This window comes from Schistocerca nitens, chromosome 1 (genome assembly GCF_023898315.1).
Source record: "Schistocerca nitens isolate TAMUIC-IGC-003100 chromosome 1, iqSchNite1.1, whole genome shotgun sequence".
NCBI lineage: Eukaryota > Metazoa > Arthropoda > Insecta > Orthoptera > Acrididae > Schistocerca > Schistocerca nitens.
The window spans coordinates 1,149,339,530-1,149,362,377 of NC_064614.1; the positions used below are offsets into that span (position 1 = coordinate 1,149,339,530).

Genomic DNA, 22,848 nt, shown 5'->3' on the forward strand with positions numbered 1-22,848 from the left:
TCTACATTGAGATTCAATTGCCATTCCCTGCACCATGCGTCAATTCGCTGCAGATCCTCCTGCATTTCAGTACAATTTTCCATTGTTACAACCTCTCGATACACCACAGCATCATCTGCAAAAAGCCTCAGTGAACTTCCGATGTCGTCCACAAGGTCATTTATGTATATTGTGGATAGCAACGGTCCTATGACACTACCCTGCGGCACACCTGAAATCACTCTTACTTCGGAAGACTTCTCTCCATTGAGAATGACATGCTGCGTTCTGTTATCTAGGAACTCTTCAATCCAATCACACAATTGGTCTGATAGTCCATATGCTCTTACTTTGTTCATTAAACGAGTGTGGGGAACTGTATCGAATGCCTTGCGGAAGTCAAGAAACACAGCATCTACCTGTGAACCCGTGTCAATGGCCCTCTGAGTCTCGTGGACGAATAGCGCTAGCTGGGTTTCGCATGATCGTCTTTTTCGAAACCCATGCTGATTCCTACAGAGTAGATTTCTAGTCTCCAGAAAAGTCATTATACTTGAACATAATACGTGTTCCAAAATTCTACAACTGATCGACATTAGAGATATAGGTCTATAGTTCTGCACATCTGTTCGACGTCCCTTCTTGAAAACGGGGATGACCTGTGCCCTTTTCCAATCCTTTGGAACGCTACGCTCTTCTAGAGACCTACAGTACACCGCTGCAAGAAGGGGGGCAAGTTCCTTTGCGTACTCTGTGTAAAATCGAACTGGTATCCCATCAGGTCCAGCGGCCTTTCCTCTTTTGAGCGATTTTAATTGTTTCTCTATCCCTCTGTCGTCTATTTCGATATCTACCATTTTGTCATCTGTGCGACAATCTAGAGAAGGAACTACAGTGCACTCTTCCTCTGTGAAACAGCTTTGGAAAAAGACATTTAGTATTTTGGCCTTTAGTCTGTCATCCTCTGTTTCAGTACCATTTTGGTCACAGAGTGTCTGGACATTTTGTTTTGATCCACCTACCGTTTTGACATAAGACCAAAATTTCTTAGGATTTTCTGCCAAGTCAGTACATAGAACTATGTATTGCTGCTGCTTTGGCAGGTTATCAAGATTTAAATGAGTCTGAACGTGGTTTATAGTCAGCACACGAGTGATGGGACACAGCATCTCCAAGGTAGTGATGAAGTGGGGATTTTCCCTTACGACCATTTAATGAGTGTATCAGGAATATCAGGAATCCAGTAAAACATCAAATCTCCGACATAACTGCAGCTGGAAAAACATCCTGCAAGAATGGGACCAATGATGACTGAAGAGAATTGTTCAAGATCTTCTGTCACAGAAGTGCAACCCTTCCACATATTCCTGCAGATTTCAATGCTGGGCCATCAACAAGCATCAGCATGAGGAACCATTCAATAAACCATCACCACTATGGGCTTTTGGAGCCACAGGCCCACTCATGTACCCCTTATGACTGCACACCACAAAGTTCTACACCTTGTCTCGGCCCATCAACACTGACATTGGACTGTTGATGACTGGAAACATGTTGCATGGTCAGACGAATCTCATTTCAAATTGTGTTGAATGGATGGATGGGTACAGGTATGGAAACAATCCCATGAATCCATGGACCCTGGATGTCAGTGGGTGCTGTTCAAGCTGGTGGAGACTTTGTAGTGATGTGTGTAATTGGAATAATAAGGGACTCCAGATATGTCTAGATATGACTCTGTGACAGGTGAATGTATGTAAGCCACCTGTCTGATCACCTGCATCTGTTCATGTCCATTGTGTATGTCGACGGACTTGGGCAATTCCATCATGACAATGCAACACCCCACACATTTGGGACTGCTATGGAGAGGATCCAGGAAAACTCTTCTGAGCTTAAACACTTCCACTGGCCACCAAACTCCCCAGATATGAACATTATTTAGCATATCTTGGATGCCTTGCAACGTGCTGCTCAGAAGAGATCTCCACCTCCTCATACTCTTATGCATTTATGGACAGCCCTGCAGAATCCATGGTGTCAATTCCATCCAGCACCTCTTCAGGCATTAGTCAAGTCCATGCTATGTCATGTTGTGGCACTTCTGTGTGCTCGCTTGGGCCCTACATGATATTAGGCAGGTGTACCAATTTCTTTGGCTCTTCAGTGTAGGTACATCTTTGTATACTATTCTTAAGACCCCCAAAAATAAAACTGTAATTTTTATAGGTTAGCAGTTTCTCTGTATTTCCATCAACCCCTTTGTAATGAAATGAGTCAAAATGAAACCACAAACTGTTTTCTGGAATAAAAATTGTTGTATTTTCTGCTTTGCTTCAGTGTTTGACATGTACTTCTTTACTTTGCAGCAGCAAGTGAGCAAGACAATCTCACGCCTGTAGGTAGTCCTATTGTTCTTCAAAGGAGAGGGTCGGTCTACGGAGCCAATGTGCCTATGATAACAGGTATTTGCAGTACTCAGTATGATATGAAATTATATTGTGGGCTGTGTATTCTATTCTTGAAGACATAATGTTATCACTAAAAAAGAATACAAATAACTTTTTAATTGATATAGGAATATAATTAATACTTTCATCCAGAGAAATTTGTAGAATATCGTGATGTGTTGCATTGTAGTGTGGAATGAACTGTTTCACCTGTTACATTTTTTCAGAGCTAGTAAATGACAGCAATGTGCAGTTCCTGGACCAAGATGATGATGACGATCCTGACACAGAGCTTTATCTTACACAGCCTTTTGCCTGTGGTACTGCATTTGCTGTTAGCGTCCTTGACTCCCTCATGTCTACTGTAAGTACCAGTCTCATATGTAGGCATCTAGTGTTCTTCATGATAAGGTCTGGCAAGCATAATTTGAGAATTTATGGATGAATTAAACCAAAACGTTTTGCTAGCAGAAAATTGCCACTCTCTAGATGACTTGTATGTTATTACCGAGCGGGGTGGCGCAGTGGTTAGACACTGGACTCGCATTTGGGAGGACGACGGTTCAATCCCGCGTCCGGCCATCCTGATTTAGGTTTTCCGTGATTTCCCTAAATCACTCCAGGCAAATGCCGGGATGGTTCCTCTGAAAGGGCATGGCCGACTTCCTTCCCAATCCTTCCCTAATCCGATGAGACCGATGGCCACGCTGTCTGGTCTCCTTCCCCAAACCAAGCAACCAACTTGTATGTTATTCAAGAGCTAACCAGAGAGTAACTTACTTAATAAAATAAAAATTTAAAAAAAGATGAAAGGATACATTTTTATAACATACATAACTCCATATAAATTAAGACACTTATCTTACCGAGCGAGGTGGCGCAGTGGTTAGACACTGGACTCGCATTCGGGAGGACGACGGTTCAATCCCGCGTCCGGCCATCCTGATTTAGGTTTTCCGTGATTTCCCTAAATCAGTCCAGGCAAATGCCGGGATGGTTCCTCTGAAAGGGCACGGCTGACTTCCTTCCCCATCCTTCCCTAATCCGATGAGACCGATGACCACGCAGTCTGGTCTCCTTCCCCAAACCAACCAACCAACACTTATCTTATTAGTACACCAGCTTGTTAATTCCATTGTCATAAAATATTGCCATCTGATACTTCAACTATAAATGGATACATCCATGCACTTCCTCATCATTGCCAAAGCACTGTGTTGCAAGAGCATGGTCATGCATTGTCATGAGAGGGAAAACCATGGAATGCAGCTTTCCTCAATGCTTTTTCTGTTTCAGTCTTCTTAATTACCTTAAAATTCTGAACTATCATTATTTATTGTTTGACCACATTCTAGGAAATCCATCATAAGTATGCTCTCTCTGTCCCTAAAAACCAACTGCCTTGATAATTCTTGATGACAGTGTTTGCAAACATTTCCTTAGTTTCCTGGTAGAACTCATGTGATTCCACTCCATACACTCCATCTTTCACCATGTAGTGGCAAAACATAAGTTACTCTCTGAATAGCCCTTGTATAAAGTGATATTTTCATGTGTTTACCAGTGGCCACTTACTTTTAAATCCATTGATGTGGTTCGCTCATTAAGATAGTCTGATCCCACTGTGCATTTTCTCTCCTGGTAAACATGTTACCTGATGATTTTTTGTACTGTGTCATATTGTTACATTTTCTACAACAAAGGACAGAAATCTTTCCTTGCAGATAATTTTCAGTGACAACCACTTCAGCTGTAATTAAAATAAAACTATTAACATTGATTCAAGCATTTACACATCCATTAGTAAACTGATGTCTTATTACCTAAATTCAGAAAGGCTGCTAATTTAATAAAAGGTGTCAGTTTTTAATATTAATGTTGATACTGCTTCAGTCAGCATTAAATCCTTTTGACTATGCTCAAAAGCAGGAAATATAACTGTTGTTATAGGCATTACAAAATACTTTTTGCACATTTCTGAGTGCAGAAGTATTCAACAAGATCTCATCTGAATTTATGTAAGAGGTTATGAATACCTACCAGTTCAAAAGAAAATTCCCCCTTGTTTGTGATGTTACATCTCCTAAACTAGATGTCACATCTCCTAAACTGTGTGTCATACAGTGATGTGTTTCCACAGATACAGTCAGTAGTGTATGTGGCTACTTCCTGTAAAATTTGTTACAAATAGAGTTATAATGACAAAGAAGTAATAAATTAAAATTCCCTGCCTGATGCTAAAGTTTTACTGCATGGACAGAAAAAATGTAGTAAACACTAAACTTTTTTCCTTTCATTATTTTTTGCAGTGTGTCAGTGATTAAAAGTTTCAAAAATGTTTGAAATTATACATAAAGCTTATTGGACATCACTAAGTGCTTTTGTTTTCAAACACAGCATGAGCTGTAGTCTGGATAATTTGCACACCATGAGTTGCACAACATCAAGACATATACACATTCTCTAAGTTGAATACCTGACGTACTGTGTCAAATCTTTAACATAAGATTATACTTCTTCATGACAACTTTTGAAAATTTTAAATTTGGTCAGTAATTATATAAAAACTGAAAATCAATTTTTTGTTGTTCCTGGAAGCTGTTAGATAGGCAGCCTAGAACTGGATTGGGTAACTCTTTTAGTGATTTAGTAACACAGATAAGAACATTTTTTTAGTATTGTGATACACTAAAAATATTAATTTCAATTAATAGTCACTAAGACATTTTAACTGATAAGATTAGGACACAATGTATTGGTCACATTCATGTGTGAAAGCCCCTCTTTTGTAAGAAGTTCTCCTAGCTCTACAATAGCACAGTCCACTGAATGCTTCATACAGTGTTTACCATACCACTGAAAGAGCTACACAATATTCACATTGGTGTGACAAGCATTCTCAATCGTATAATTGAGCTTGTGGTCCAAACTGTTGCTTCCACTTTCTACTGTAATTACATTGTCTCCTTTTCTAAGAATAGTTCAGAAACTGTTTTGTACTTAAATTGTTGAGTTGTCATCGCCTATTGCAAACTGTGAGTGTGCTTAAATCATTTGCACACAGAACTCACACAGTCTCAGATTAGATAGTTTGCCTAAAGACCTCACTCACTGAAAGACAGTGTTCAGGGAAAATGGATTTTCTACCTGGCCGATTAACAGGGTGCTATTAGTTAAAACCAAGAGCCAGAAAGTGGTTAAAGAGGAGAACACACCAGCAAAGTCTTTAACTTTTCTTCCTTTTATGGGTATTATTTTATTAAAGATAACAAGAATCGTCCATAGATTTCCAGTGAAAATGGTTTTCCATCCCCCACTTGACATTGCAGACCTTTTAGGATCATTAAAGGATGAATTGTTATTGTAGAGGGCCAAAATTTACAAAATACTTTGCCAGTTTTGCATGGCTTATGTAGGTCAGTCCACAAGCACTGTGAAAAAAAACACTCCACTGAACATTAATACTGCACTCACCTTTTACATCCAAGCAAGTCAGCTGTTGCTAAGCATTATAATTCCATTAGACATTTGATGGAGTATGATAAAACAATGATTCTGGCCCACAGTAATGTCTTTTTGGGACTCCTTTATTAAGAATCTATGGAAATAAACTTGACAGAAAATCTGGTGAACCACAATAGTGACTAGCCATTGGACAGTACTTGGAACCTCCATCATCTCCACGATTTGCTCTAATTGTAGATGACAGACTCTGCTGATGACAGTGGTGAGCAGTAATGCAGAGGCCAGCTGAGTTCTGTGGTTCCACCAGTGACGACACTGCCGCCAGGTAGTGTGGTCCATCTGTCAACTTGATTTTGATGCATGTGCATAATACCCACAGCATACTATTCATTGCAGAATGGAGGATATCTTTGTCAGTCTTCAATGGCTGGGGAAAAGTGGCAGGTTCCAGTGTGAAATATCATGAAATGTATTGATGGCAACTGGCTGTGAGCCTGAAATTTGTTAGAGGATGAGCAGTGATGGTTTCTCCATTACATATAAAACATTTTTACAAAACCTTCCTAACGAGCTACTTTTTCTCCTTTGTCCCATGCCACTTACTTTGTTATTTTTAATAGTGCAAGTTTCACTGGCAGCGTAACTTCTTTTTCTTAATGTTTTATGGAATTCTTTTTCTTTATACTATTATCAATGATGTCCAAAGTTTGGATTGTATCTTATGCTTATCAGCAGTACTTAATATTTCACCTCCAGAAGGAAAGTCTGGGAAGCAATTCTTTTCATAATTTTATAATTTTCTTAAGTGAAAGTTTCTTCTATTTCTTCTTCAGTAGGGTTATTGTACTGAAATTTCATATTACCCTCTCTCACTTTCAGTGTGCTGAATGCTCAACGATAACATTCCAAGCTTTCTAACATGTGATTTTTGTAAAATTATTAGTAATATTTTTTACCACAATATATGGGCCATAATATCTAAGTTGCTGAGGAGAGAGATCTCAACACATTTCATTAGTTAATTAGTTAATTTTGTCCACTATCTCAATATACACTGTGTTAAACAGACAATCTTGTTCGGATTTTTAGACATATTTCAACCAGAATGCACTGACACTCATCCGTTCACTAATAACTGGTGGTGCTACTCCTGAGTTGGAGCTTATCTTGGCAGAAGGTGCAGGCCTGAGGGGAGGTTACAGGTATGTATATGTATTAGTTTTGATCTTTTCACTTCAAAATTATTGTATTCGCTAAGTAAAAATGGAAATAAATAACAAAAATTAGTGTTAAATACTTTCCAGTACTGTATGCTAATTTAAGCTTCTTAATTATTTTGACATTTGCAGTACTGCAGACAGTTTATCAAACAGAGATAGGTGCAGAGTGGGTCAGATATCATTGTATGATGGACCTCTAGCTCAGTATGGTGAGACTGGAAAGTATGGTGACCTGTTTGTAGCTGCACTGAAGTCATATGGCATGCTTTGTATTGGGCTGTACAGGTAGGCATACTTTTAATTAGTAATTATTTTTGACATTATATGTAGTTTAGCATTTGTTGCATTAGTTGCAACTGTGTCCCACATTAGAAGCATTTTCAGTTATTTGTACCTTCTTTTTATTGCATTAATATTTTCTTCCATAAAATAGTGTATATTTATGATTTAACTGTTTTTAGAGTTCCATGCATCAGTCAGTAAAAATGGAACCTTTATAAGATCACCTTGATGTTCATCTGTCAAAAAGTTTGTCAGTCTGTCTTTTTTTCCAGCTGTTAACATATGTCATATGTCTGCTTGTGTCTGCATATGTGCGGATGGATATGTGTGTGTGTGCAAGTGTATACCTGTCCTTTTTTCCCCCTAAGGTAAGTCTTTGCACTCCCGGGATTGGAATGACTCCTTACCCTCTCCCTTAAAGCCCACATCCTTTCGTCTTTCCCTCTCCTTCTCTCTTTCCTGATGAAGCAACCGTAAGCTTGAATTTTGGGTGTGTTTGTGTTCGTTTGTGTGTCTATCAACATACCAATGCTTTCATTTGGTAAGTTACATCATCTTCGTTTTTAGATTTATTATCTATATACATATATAAGTTTGTGCAGAACTCTCAGAACTCAAGCCCTATTCACAGTTGTCCAGTTTTTCACCATAATATCAGCATGCAAGACACTGATAATTTTCATCCATACATATCAGTTTATAACTATCCTGTCATATTTACCATGTAATATATTTCTGAGCATTATTAGAGTTATGATTAAGTCTTTTTGTTCCATATCTCAGGGACTAAAATAACCACCTTTTAGTGGCAGGTACGGGCAGTGATATTAAGTGTATTTACTGCCTTCACTCTACATTTATACTGCTAAAACCACTTCATTATGTGTAGGAAGAATGGCTGTTGGTAAACCTCTGTATGAGAACGTATTTATCTGATCTTACTGTCATGTTCATTTCAAATGATATGTTTAAGATGTGGTAGTATGTTCCTTGACTCTTCCTGGAGTATATGTTCTTGAAATATTAACAGTGAACCACCCCATGATGTATAGTAACTTTTTGTAATATCTGCCGCTGAATTTGGCTGGGTCCTTACATGTTGTTTTCACACTTACTGTCTTTTATTTATTTAGTCCTTCAAATCCTATATGTGTAGAATATATATTAGGATATTGGACATGGTTAGGTATTTACAAGATAAAATTCAGTTTGTATTGCAATCCTAAGGACTAGATATTGAAGTAATTTAGCAAAGATTCATACATACAACAAACATTACAGGCAACATACAAAGTAGAATATTAATAATACTAAAGGAGCTTATGACAAAATATATGACTGTTCCCTGGATCTACTTTATTGTGCATAAGTCCTACAATTTTCTGTCAATGATACTTCCCTACATACAACAAAGTCATTTTGAGATGGCCTCAGGGAGGTCTTCCAGTGATATCCTCCATCCAGACATAACAAAAAATGGTTACAGTTTACAGATATATGCTAGTGGAGTCTCAAGAGCCATTAATTGGACATCTTGCAAGTGAAGAGACCACAGAAAATATGCTACAGGATCTCAGGATCTTTATGCTCATCAAATCAGTATTGTAAATATAGTGAATATCACTGTCAATTGTCTTTACTTTTATTATGACCACAAATAACCTATGAGATTACTTCAGAAACAATTGCAGAACCTGCATAACTTTTCAGAACTGGAAGAAGAAGAAATATTCCCCATGTGGAAAAATATACTATGGAAGAGAAAAGTGGAAAAGTAGACATGTTTGCCAGTTCAGATAATGTGCATCTTGTCACATAAAATTTCCTCTTTCCATTCAGCTGGTTTTTAAGAGTTTTAACAATAGCAGCTCGGTTATGAACATTGGGCATAAGCAATTTGTGTCCTGCAATTACTTATTCATCTAAGAAAATATATATATGGGGAGGGCGGTGTGGGGGTGGGGCTCAAAGGTGCTAGACCAGTCAAGCAACTGAGAACTATTCAGAAGAAAGATTTTTCTCTTGATTTCATTGCATGCCCTCCACTCAGCTCATAATCCATTTGTAACTGTTAGTATGGTCTGGAACATTAAATACACTTTTTTCATGTTTGCTGACAAGAGAATAAGACATCAGATGTACTGAGCATGAGAACAGGTAAGCATCTGTGTACATGAAATAATAGATGCACAGAATGGATTTCACACATCATATTGGCAAAAGATTATACACATGGTGAATAACAACTTGCAGATTTTAAATTAATAACATATTTTCCAGAAATTAAGATAAAGCTAATACAACACAGAATAGAGCATTGCCCTATGAACCAGTTGCATCCTTCAATATAAAGACCAACCCTTCTGCACCACTCATTGCAGCTCTGCCATCATGCTGCATTTATATTCAGACATGTGAAGCAGAAAGCTGCTCTATGTAAGTTGAAAGGGGATCGAGTTATAAAGTTTTGTTTGTTGTCTCGTCTGATTACAGGTATCTTTTACTGTCAATGTAAGTTTGTGAGAAGTTAAATATTATTTCTGCACTTATCAGGACATCACACAGAAATAACAAACATTTATCAGACACACTCTGTAGGCACCATATCACTGCCAAACTTTTAAAATGAATGAATTTGGTAATAGACTGACAAAGCAGAATCAAATCTTGTACTCTACATCTTAAAGAGTACTGTGTCAGCAGTTCTTTTGAGGTATGCCACATTAAGGAATTTATATTTATTTATTTATTTTTTCTTCTGTTGTACAATGTACATTGTATGGATGTCGCCAGTGGTTGATACAATTGTTCTTTTTAAATAACACACATAGATTCTTACATTTTTTGTAGTTATTATAATTAGTCCTATAGTACTTCCATTTATGTCATTTGTTGTGCATGTGAATGTACGTATTTTCAGTCAAAAAGGGCTAGAGCTTGAAAGATAGTGTGAACACTGCTGCTATTGTGTGTTTCTGTGCTCCATCCATTGATCTTCTGTAGGTGAGAGGTTGTCATTTCCTTATTTTACTTATTGCTCCATCCAGGAATTTCGATTATTGCTAAATAATACATGTCCATGGAAGTAAAGTTATATATAATGTGTTCAAAGATATTATTTTGCTACCAAGGGTTATTTTAAATATCCGTATACAGTATGAAAACTGAATATTCATGTAAGAACTCTATATTCATTTACAGACAACTCTTATTTCATAAATGTTAATTTGGGATTGAACATGCTAATTGTACAAATTCTGTTTGTGCTACTATCAGTAAATGCTTTAATGCCAGCTAAGACTAATCATATATACATTTTTATTTGAGGAACATCCACAACTGTTGTGCAGTATGTTCATTGTAAACAAATACAATACACTTGTAAAACACTTAATGAAGTCTTGCATGACAGAAGCTGCTATACACTACCACAGTTATGGGTGCTTAGCCCCATCATCAGAAGTACCTGAATTCGAGCAGTAGTAGGACACCCTGTCCAGGCCCAAAAAACTAGTAGCAAACATCTACTATAGGTGGACCATCAGATAGCATCCCAGATTGTTGCTGCAAAGAACCCTGACTTTCAATTGTGGCCTGGGAAAATGCCTCTTGTCCCAAAATTGCCACCAGGAGTGCATGCAGTTGAACACTGATTACAGCATGTCTGTGTGACCCATGTGGCTATGGGAAATACTTCCTGTTCAATACAGTTCCATACTGGCACTTGATGAACAAGTCACGTGAGTGGCTTGGAGAATTACTAGCAAACAGAACATAGTATGTTATTCTGAACTGAAAGAAGTCTTTAGACATAACAGTTTTCTTGAGTTTCACACAAAATTTAATGCAGATGCCTTGCTTCTCTAACTCTACCATCTCAAAATTCACAAACTGTGTGACACAACATTCTACTCAATACAGCACTGAACAATGAGTAACAGCATATGACAATGGAACTTACAGTGGTTACACATTAAACACTGATGTGTGCAGGGATTCCAACCACATTTCACTCCAACACACTATTGGTGCAAAATTAAGAATGTTCTGGAATTTTCTGGACAAATCGTGTATGTTCCATAGTGTTATGATCATAAATAGCTTTAAATGTTGGCCTACATGATTCTCTCAATTTAAGGTTGGCTGTCATTCTTATTGCTCCTTTTTGTAATTTGAATAACTCATTAATGTTTGGTTTGCAGGTGCCTCCCCATAAAACTATGCCCTAACTTCCTCTTGAAAGGAGTAGTACTTAGTATATCATTTTCACAATATTTCAACAATGGAAAACGCAGGATGGACTGTAACATTACTACGAAAAAGATAGTTTCTACTCACTGTGTAGCAGAAATGCTGAGCTGCATATAGGCACAACAAAAAGACAGTAAGAAATTGATCTTTCAGTCAAGAAGGCCTTCATCAGAGATAGAACACTCTCTCTCTCTCTCTCTCTCTCTCTCTCTCTCTCTCTCTCTCTCTCTCTCTCATGCAAATGCAACTCACATACGCATGACTGCAGTCTTGGCTGCTGAGTTCACAGCAGCCAGAGACTGCGATTGTGTGTGTGTGTGTGTGTGTGTGTGTGTGTGTGTGTTTCTCTCTCTGACAAAGGCCTCATTGGCTGAAATCTCATTTGATGATAGTCATTCTGTTGCGCCTATCTGTGAGTTAGCATCTCCTCTATATGGTGAGTAGCAACTATCCTTTTCACAATATTTTCATAATACTGTATTTGTGACTTTTGGGTAGCTGAGTTTGGGCAGTACAAGTGGTTTTAAGATGATTTTCTGACTTATATATTCAGTGTGTTAATCCCAGTTTATAATTTTCATTGATTATTATTCCAACAAATTTAGTGTACTTGAAATTTTCAACTTTGCACTCATCTATGTGAATGTTGATGTCTTCACTGTGAAGGCTGTTTAGTTTGAAATTTAGACAAAGAATTTTAGTAATATTTTTATGCAAATTTAATTCAGTAAATCTTTGAATAGCATTATTTATTTCTAATGTGGCTTTTATTTCTATATTTTCTTTGTCTTTGTCCATGAACAATGGAATTGTGTCATCGGCAAAAGTAACTATCTTACCATAATTTATGATGTTTGGGGTCTGATTTGTGTATAAAATGAAAAGCAGTGGGCCAAGAACTGATCCATGGGGTACATAGAAGTTCAGAGTCATTGCCTCAGATCTTATTTTCTCTTGTGTCATTTTTGTGGTTCTGTATTTGTCTTATGTTTGTCAGTTTATAATAGGATCCAGTCTGCTGCGTTCCCTCTTATGCTACATAGTCCTAACATTTCTACTAAAATTTGGTGCTCTACACAGTCAAATGCTTTTATTAGATCCATAAATACTCATACACATTGCCTTTTAGAGTCTAAGTTGGTTATAGTCATGATAGTATTTATGACTGCATCTGTGGTGCATTTGACTTTCTGGAAGACAAACTGGTTCTCATTGTTTAATTCATATTTCATCATAAATGCAATGAGTCTTAGTGCATAAGCTCATTCAAATACTTTTATGTAACTATAGATCTATAATGTTCTGGTCTATATTCTTTTTCCCTTTCTATGAACTGGTTTCATCAGTGCTTCTTTAAGCAATTTAAAAAAAAATCCTTCAGGAATTGTGTGTTACTGAGTTGTGTAAGAGATTTCTTGAGTTCCTATATACAGTATTTAATTTCTATAGATGATAATCTATCAGTGCCATGTGATTTTTTTTGTTTTAGGTTTTTTATTATCTGTATTGTTTCTGCTTTCACTGGAAACAGCTCAGTAGTTATTTATTTGGGCTCATAAATGCTTTCAATGTGTTGTTATATTTAGTATTTGTTTTTTCTTTTAGTTTATGCCCTCCTGTGGCTAAATTAATCAACTTATAGTGCATTAGGGGGCATACATTGTTTTGTATTTTCTGTAATACTCTTTAAAGATTTCATCATTGCTAGTTTTGTATACCCTCTAAAACATTTTTCTGTTGTTCCTAGACACCAAAATACTTTTTGTTATACAGCTTCATTTTTATGGACTTTTGGAATTAGTCTTTTTTACTGGGCATGTTATATTGAGATAGTAGGAAAAGGTATTTATAAAATTTGTAGTTTCAATATCCAGTAAATAATCTTTTCCAGCATTTCCCATCCTTCTTTCTCAAACTCAAATCTAAGGGCTGTAAAGTTCTGTTCATTTATGCTTCATTTTTCCCATTTCTTTGCATCTTTTCTTTTGTGGTGATACAATTTAAGCATATTTTGATTGCCTTATGGTCTGACAGCTGTTTCTGTGATTTCAGTTTTGTAGTGAAAGTAACATAGATTTGTGAATATATGATCTATTTGTTGATAGGTGTTTGCAGTTGTACATGTTGGATTTGAGGCTGCATTGTGTAAGCCATATATTTAAGAAGTTCACTACTGTCTCTGGAGTCATGGAATGTATGTATGTTTAGGTCACTTAGTGGCATAAGTGCACAGCTTTTGCTTAGAGTGATAACTAAGAGTTTTCCAGTGTTTTCAGTGGAAGTGTGTATGCACCCATTTGGCGATCTGTAGAAGTTTAGGATGTAGAGTGACAAACTACTTACATTTAAAAATAAAGATGCTGTAACTTACCAAATGAAAGCATTGGTATGTTGATAGGAGACAATAAAAAACATACAAACACACACACAAATTTCAAGCTTTTGCAACCCACGGTTGCTTCATCAGGAAAGAGGGAAGGAGAGGGAAAGGCGAAAGGATGTGGGTTTTAAGGGAGAGGGTAAGGAGTCATTTCAATCCTGGGAGCAGAAAGACTTACCTTAGGTGGAAAAAGGGACAGGTATACACTCGCACACACACACATATCCATCCGCACATATACAGACACAAGCAGACATATGTAATTGTGTATCTATATGTCCGGATGGATATGTGTGTGTGTGCGAGTGTATACCTTTCCCTTTTTCAGTGTCCATCACTTTCATGTAGATATTTAATTTACTGTCCAGCTCCTTCTGCCAGCCGACATGACTTCCAGTCATCAGAATCCACATCTGTTCTCCCAGAAAGAGTCCCTTTGTATACTTTATAATACCTCTCCAATTTTTCATAACCTCTCTTGCCTAAACAACTTTTTATATACCTCCAGTTCGAATCATGGTTTTGGTTCCTTCTGATTTTGTTGCACATCACCCTATTAATTTTCTCTTTATGTATACCCTTCATATATCTGGTTTTAAACTCTTTTTTTCCTCATCTGATCAAAATTTTTATACCTGCACCCAATGGTATTCTTGACAATGCATCTGCACAACATTGTCTACACCTTTAATACATTTAATTTCATAATTAAATTGTTGCAGATATATCCCCCATCTGGTAAGTCTGTTGTGATATAGTCTACATTCCTGTAGGTAGTGTAGTGTGAGGTGCCATATCCCAGATTGTGCGGCCCCTCCTGCCGGAGGTTCAAGCCCTCCCTCAGGCATGGGTGTGTGTGTGTTGTTCTTAGCATAAGTTAGTTTAAGTAGTGTGTAAATCTAGCGACCGATGACCTCAGCAGTTTGGTCCCTTAGGTATTCACACAGCTTAGTGCTTTGTGGTCTGAATGTACAATTATTCTATGACCCAACAAATAGGTTCTGAATTTAATAAATGCCCAGTAAACAGCTAACAATTCCTTCTCTGTAACTGCGTAAAATTTCTCATGTTTTAACAGAATTCTACTTGCAAAGACAGTTGTGTCGTGTGATTTCCCCATTAACTTCATTTCCTGGAATAGTTCTGCTCCCAAACCGTAATCACTCTTATATGTGTGTAACAAAATGATAGGCAAAAATATGGTCTGTGTAACAAATTTTGATTATTCAATTCTTTCTTAATGTTTTCAAATACTTTCTGACATTCTTGGGTCCAAATCCAATTAGTCCTCTTTATAAATAAATTGCATAAAAAGGATACATTCAAACATTGTCCACTCATAAATTATCAATAAAATCCATAAACAGACTTCTACTATGTGGTGATGGAAAATCTGAGATTACTTTAATTTTATCAGGCTCTGTCAAGATTCCTTTCCCAGCAATTACATGACCTAAGAATTTTAGTTCAGGGACAGCAAATTTACATTTTTTGAGTTTCAGGGTCATACCTCATTCTCTGAATTTTTCGCACACCTGTTTCAACAACTTCAAATGTTCTTCCTAACTTTGTCCAGTTACCAAAACATCATCCACATAAATAGTAAGTTTTTCTACCAATCCTAGCCAAGTACATAATCTAATGCTCTTAAAAACTCAGTATAGATGAGTTCAGACCAAAAGGTACTACACAACATCGCAAACATCTACCACTGTAAAGAAAGGCAGTATATTTACAAGATTCAGGAGCTAAAGATATCTGATGAATCTGGAAGTTAACTCCAAAAGCTAGACATAATCTGAATATTTTTAAATTTGTGTAAAAGTTCATCAGCCTTTTCAGATAGATCTGTTTCTCTGTACAAATACTTGTTCAAATACCTAGAATCACAAACCAGTGTCATTCCTCCATCTCTTTTCGAAGCAATGACTAATGAGTTATTAATTTGGGCTAACACTTCTCTCAGTGATGTCACAAACTTCCATCTTATGCAATTCTTTCTCAATTGCAGGTCTCTTAGCTACAGGTACACAATACGATTTTATAAAGAATGGTTGATGTGGTTTTAGCTGCAAAGTACACTGATATCCTCTCACTCTGCCTGGAATATTACTAAACACATCACTATAATCCCATAACAAAGTTTCCAATGCGTCATTTTTATTATCAGTTAACCCTTTTGCTTCTGAAATCTTAGTGTCTACAAGTTCTTTAAATTCTGCTTAATTTGTGTCTAATCCTGGAATATCTTTGACTACAAATCCACTGTCTTTTTAATACTGTGATCTATTTATTTTCTCCTCCTCATAAGAAATAGTTAACTTTATTAAAATCAGTACAAAAAAATGGTTCAAATGGCTCTGAGCACTATGGGACTCAACTGCTGAGGTCATTAGTCCCCTAGAACGTAGAACTAGTTAAACCTAACTAACCTAAGGACATCACAAACATCCATGCCCTAGGCAGGATTCGAACCTGCGACCGTAGCGGTCTTGCGGTTCCAGACTGCAGCGCCTTTAACCGCACGGCCACTTCGGCCGGCAAAATCAGTACAAATACAGTCTCCATCAACTGCATTGATAATCAATTTCTGCCCTCCCCAATCAAAACCTGCTTTCACACTAATCATCCATGTCATTCCAAGGACAAGACTTTCACAGAGAGCTTGAATTATTAAATATCCATGCGTAAAAGTCCCTCCCTCAATTGTAAAAGTTATTAAAGCCTGACTTTTAACCACTTTACTATGTTTCCCAGTTGCACCTTTAATCCATACTCCAATTACAGGTAATTCTACATAGTCCTCATTATGGTTTATTTTTTTATCTGAGGATTTTAATACTCCATAGATTTGACTGCCTGTGCCAGCAAGGCACCTGCCTTCCCATAATCCTGTTCTGACCTTAATGAACAGACTACAAACTTCAGTACATTTATAGTCCTAACATCCTCATATGACAGGTCATCTTCTATCTCTTCAAAAAAGCCTCTAAAATCATTGTTGCTCTTCCCACTTTCATTGCCATGGCACACTTTCATTAAACTAATATAACAATGAAAGTAATCAATTATTGACAATTCCTTCTCATCCCATCCTGTAAGTCTCCCCTGACCCAGGGTTCTGGTTGACTTTTCTGAACTGTACCCCTTTCCCTAAATCTCTCCAGTCCTTTTCCTTCTCCCCTGTTCCTACCCCTTCTACCAGAAGAAGGAGCCACTGGTTGCGAAAGCTTGTAAAAGTTAAACCCTTTTGTGTGTGTATGTGTGTGTGTGTGTGTGTGTGTGTGTGTGTTGTGTGTGTGTGTGTGTGTGTTTTTTCTGCTGCTGCTATTTGGTGAGTACATATTATATTTTCATTAAACTAACATGGATATCATTGTCACTGTCACTGAGAATTTCATCAATCCATATGCACTTACTTGTTTCACTTGGAACAGCACTGTGGTACTTGTCTTTAAGTTGTCCTCCTCTGCAGGAAATTCGTGCACATACTTTTTCATCTGCATCTTAAATGTGCGCACCATGCACTCGACTTCCCATTCGATTGTGGATGAAAGGGGGAAGAGCAAATGTGCCGAATACCGAAGCGCCTAAAAAATCCTGGAAGGTCTGCGAAAGAAACTGCGGTCCATTGTCCATTACCAGGGTGACTGGCAGACCTTCCACAGAAAAGATTTTCGCTAGTGCCTGGATGGCAACTTATGAAGTGGTTGAGGAGCAGCGAACTCCATATGGGAATTGGGAATAAGTATCAATGACAATGAGCCAAAAGCCATTGAGAAACGGGCCCGCAAAGTCTATGTGAACCTGTTCCCATGCCTGGGTTGCAGGCGGCCATGAAGAGAATGCTGACCTATGAGATGCCTGTTGGCTCGCACACTGGGAACAGGTGGCCACCAAGTGCTCAATTTCTCTGTCACTCCCAGGCCAGTACACATGTCTGTGAGCCAAGGTTTTAGTACGGGAAACACCCCAGCGCCTCTCATGTAATAACGTGAGGACCTCCCTCCGCAAACTTGCAGGAACAACCACGCGAGGAGCTGTATCATCGGTAGCCAGAAGGAGAACTCCTTCCAAGACTGAGGGGCGGTCTCGTAGAACAAAATAATTATGAAGAGGGTCCGAGGCCCAGCCTGGAGGTCGGGACGACCACCCCTGCTGAACGAGGTGAACTACTTGCCGGAGAACTGGGTCAGCTGTGGTTTCCCTGGCGACTCGAGAGCTAGAGATTGGGAAGCCATCAACCACTTAGCGGGACGCCACATCCAAATGAAAACACATAATCTCCTCCTGATCGATGTATATAACATGACGCACAGGACGGTAACAGGGGCCGGTGGCCGGAACTCTGTTTAAGTGCTGTGCGGGAGCGGCTGTAATGGCCGGATTGTACCGCTCGCACGTCGTCCAACCCGGACGCAGTGGACGCGGCCATGCCGCCCTGAACCAACGCAACATCGCACCACGCTTCCAACTGCTGACCTGCGGGGCGAGAGACTTCATACAATTGAGCAATGGACAGGACTTCCTCAAGGGAAGGGTCTTCCAACTGCAGGGCCCATTGCCGGACCTCCCTATCAGGGGCCGAACTAACAATGACGTCGCACACCATACTACTCTCGCGACTGCTCCGTGACAAAATGACACTTGCAACTAAAACCATGCAAGGTAGCGGCCCACGCCCGGTAAGACTGATGGGGCTGTTTCTTGCATTGATAGAACTCGACCCTAGCTGCCACAACATGCGTGTGGCGGCAATAATATGAAGACAGCAATGAACACAATGCATCAAAAGACAAGGACGAGGGTTCCTGCAACGGCGCTAGCTGCCACAAAACTTGATACAGCGAGGGAGATATCCAAGACAAGACCTCCGCATTGGCAACATGAAACACCTGGAAATGGTGCTGAAGGCATCCCAATCCTCCACCGTCTCGTCATATGGGGGAAAGGGAGGAGGGAATGGCGCTGGAGCAGACTGCGAGGAGAGCAACGCCGGAAGCACTTGTTTCATGGTGGCCATGAGCTCCGTCTGCTGCTCAACCAAATCCCACACTAATTCCTCCATGCCATGGATAAGCTGCGAAACTGGAACGACAATGCAACACGCGAAAGAATGATCCCATCCTCGTCGCCAATTGTGTAGTAACACGATTCACGTTTCTGTCACACTTCACATAGTGTAGACTGGGAACTGTCTGCTAAGCATGCCTGATGTGAACTGAACTGGGCATGACCCGTGCTGCCTGAGTTGTTGTTGTTCCGCTGGCAGAGGGCACGGCCGAATTCTCACATGCCCTCTGGAGGATGGGACTTTACTTGCGACAAGTACTGTCCGTGATGTGCCATGCCGATGTGCGCCTCCCATGATCTTTCTGGTGGCTACTGCAGTTACATATTAAATTTTTAGATTTATACAATTAAAATTTCATACAAAGATAGGAAAGAATCTGTTTCTATTAAGACTGTAAGTTATGTTTTATCATTGCAACAATATATTTCATTAATTTGCATATATTATTTTACTTACTTAAAGGATAATCACCCAATCATTTTCAGGTGAACAAAGGGATTAGTTTTATTGAATGAAAGGCCTACATTCAATCAATTAAATTTTGTACAAGTAAAACTTTACATTCCTATATAGTCAGGATTATAGTTCAGTTAACTAACACCAATTAAAACATGAGTATGCTTAATTCTGACTGAAAAATCATCATGTCATATTTCAATTAGGGATACACATAGTTTATTTATGACTTAACAAAGCATACAAATAGCTGTCTCTTGATGACTAGAAATATAGGAACTTTAATCATTTCATTCCTACTGTGTGCCTGAACTTTGTGTTATATGCAAACTGCGATGGTACATTAGCTTTTAATCCAACATGTTTCCTTCATTCTACATACTGGTGAGGCCCAACATAACCAATGTCAAAAAATAGCCTAAATTAGTGCGAATTACTAATTTGCTGCACAAAAAATCTTCGGTGTATTTGAATCCAGATAACCAGAAAAGACCAAGTCAAAGCAGCATACGCGGGTGCGTGCGCGTGTGCGTGTGTGTGTGCATGCGCCCTCATGCTCGCATGTGCTGCATGTTGCTTTGCGCATGTGTATGTATGTATACTAGCTCAAGAAAGAATTCGTCCAAAAGCTGGCAAAGTTGTCACTCTTGGTTATGTGCCTGTTGACAACTCAGTGCCTCTGCTGCTCAGTCACTTTAATATCCATGCCTGCCAACAATGCATTGGCAATGGAAGATGTATAACCAACAATGATGGTAAGCAGCAAACTGGGTATGACGGTCATTGACAAGAGGTACCCACACCATGTGTATTGGAGAGAGCCTCTTGTTTCCAAGATATCATGTTAAGGAATCCACTGGCTCAAGCCAGTTGTGTATTTACTATCTTAGCAGCTTGATGTGTGAATATTTGATCACTTAGACATTTGTATATTTGGGGGAATCTCTTATTGCTTCATCTCTTGATTATGTGTGCAGTTGACATTCTGGCTGTATATCATCGATGTATACTTCATAGTAAACATATTACAGCACAAAGATGTTACCAACTTATATCTTACCACTCTTTTTTCAATTTAAATACATACACACAGAATTAAACAAGCCATGTATGGCCGTATATGGGTCCATTTATGTATTAATGTTTGTCTAATAAAATAATTGTCAAATGTTATAAGTCTCAGTGGTGGAATTCTTTTGGTAAATATGAGTAATAAGATACCATTTTCAATTCCTTTCAGCAATAAAGTGTTATACAACATTGGAAACACTACTTCATGTATAAGTAGACTGCATTAATAAATTTGTTTCCAAATAACTCAGCACCAACCAGAAAGTATTATGTGGTACATAAGAAGAGTGATTAAAAGTGTGGTTATAAGAAATGTTTTCTGTATATTACAGGTTTCGGGACACAAGTTCTTCTTGTGATGCATCAACAAAACGATATGTAATTACAAACCCACCTGATGATTTTTCGCTCCTACCTACAGATCAGGTATGTTTTTCGTAAGACAACGGTATATTCTATTTCCCAACATGATGTTTTTATGCAAGCTGCAGTTTAATTCAAATTAATGATATTATGAAAAGGATAGTTACTAATCATGATACAGCATAGATGCTAATCCACAGTGCAGAATAGGCCCAACAAAGAGACTGTCACACAGTAAGCTTTCAACCAACAAGGGTTTGTCAAAAATAGACAGCACACACCCACACACACACACACACACACACACACACACACACACACACACACAAACACACACACATGATTACTGTTTCTGGCAGCTGAAGTCAGGCTATGAACATCAGTGCATGATGAGAGAGGCATGAGAGTGGGGGTAAGGAAGGGACTGGGGTGGATAGGGGGAGGAATTGCAGGGTAAGGGTGGGGGACAGTAAAGTGCAGCATACAGGGGCAAGGTGGAGAGAGCATAGGGCAGTCAGGTACAGTCGGGAAAATAGACAAAGAGCGGGGGAGAGGGGGCAAAGCAGGAAAGGAGAGAAATAAAAAGACTGGGTGTGTTGGTGGAATAGAGAGCTGTGTAGTGATGGAATGGGAACAGAGAAAGGGCCAGATGGGTAAGGACAATGACCTTCAAAAGGTAAAGCCAGGAGGGTTATGGGAGCATAGGATATGTTGCTGGGAGAGTTCCCACCTGCACAATTCAGAAAAACTGGTGTTGATGGGAAGGATCCAGATGGCACAGGCTGTAAAGCAGTTATTGAAATGAAGAACATTGTGTTGGGTGGCATGCTCAGCAACAGGGTGGTCCATTTGTTTTTTGGCCACAGTTTGTTGGTGGCCATTCATATGGGCAGACAGCTTGTTGGTTGTCATGCCGATGTAGAATGCAGCACAGTTGTTGCAGTTTAGCTTGTAGTTCACATGACTGGTATTACAGGGAGCCCTGCCTTTGATCAGATAGGTTACATAGTTGAAACCCTGGTGGAGAATGTAATTCAGTTGCCCCAGTCCTGGGTGGTACTGAGTCACAAGGTGGAATGCACCTCTGTTGCTGGATGGTGGGACTTTGGGAAGTGGTGGGTGACTGGAAAGATAAGGCATGGGAGATCTGTTTTTGTACAAGATTTAAGAGGTGATTACAGTCTGTAAAGGCCTGAGTGAGACCCTCAGAGTATTTTGAGATGGACTGCTCATTACAGCCTAGCCACGGGTGGCTAGGCTGTAAGGAAGGGACTTCTTGCAATGGAATCGGTGGCAACTGTCGAAATGGAGGTATTGTTGGTGGTTGGTAGGTTTGGTATGGACAGAGATACTGATGTAGCCATCTTTGAGGGGGAGGTCAACATTGAGGAACGTGGCCCACCCTCTTCCTTACCCCCACCCAGTTGCCTCTCCCTTTATGCATTGCTGTAGCCTGGTTTCAGCTACTGGAGACTTGAGTCATGTGTGTGTGAGTTGCATTTGTGTGTGTGTGTGTGTGTGTGTGTGTGTGTGTGTGTGTGTGTGTATTATTGACAAAGGCCTTGTTGGCCAAAAGCTTATTGTGTGACAGTCTTTTCGTTATGCCTATCTGCGACTCAGCATCTCCGCTATAGGCTGAGTAGCAACTATTCTTTTCAGAATATTATTACATTCCATCATGCATTTTCCATCGTTTAATTCAAATTAACTTATAAATAACTGCAGGACGGTGATCTGTATTTCACAAAATCCTGAATAACTGGATTCCAAGTAAATCTGTGGTATCTAGTAATAAAAGCTGGTGACCCACCCTGGCTTTGCAAAAGCTGCTTTTATTTGTCTGTGGCCAGATGATTT

At 38.9% G+C, this 22,848-nt stretch overlaps 1 protein-coding gene across 1 annotated transcript in view; it reads left to right on the forward strand.

The window, feature by feature from the left end:
* Window positions 1-22,848, forward strand: part of LOC126199758 (calcium-activated potassium channel slowpoke) — an 872,527-nt gene that overhangs the window by 821,542 nt on the left and 28,137 nt on the right. Inside the window, exons 24-28 of the mRNA XM_049936649.1 lie at window positions 2,349-2,444; window positions 2,657-2,793; window positions 6,984-7,096; window positions 7,244-7,399; window positions 20,961-21,054. Coding sequence (XP_049792606.1) covers window positions 2,349-2,444; window positions 2,657-2,793; window positions 6,984-7,096; window positions 7,244-7,399; window positions 20,961-21,054 — 596 coding nt within the window. The remainder of the gene's footprint in view (window positions 1-2,348; window positions 2,445-2,656; window positions 2,794-6,983; window positions 7,097-7,243; window positions 7,400-20,960; window positions 21,055-22,848) is intronic.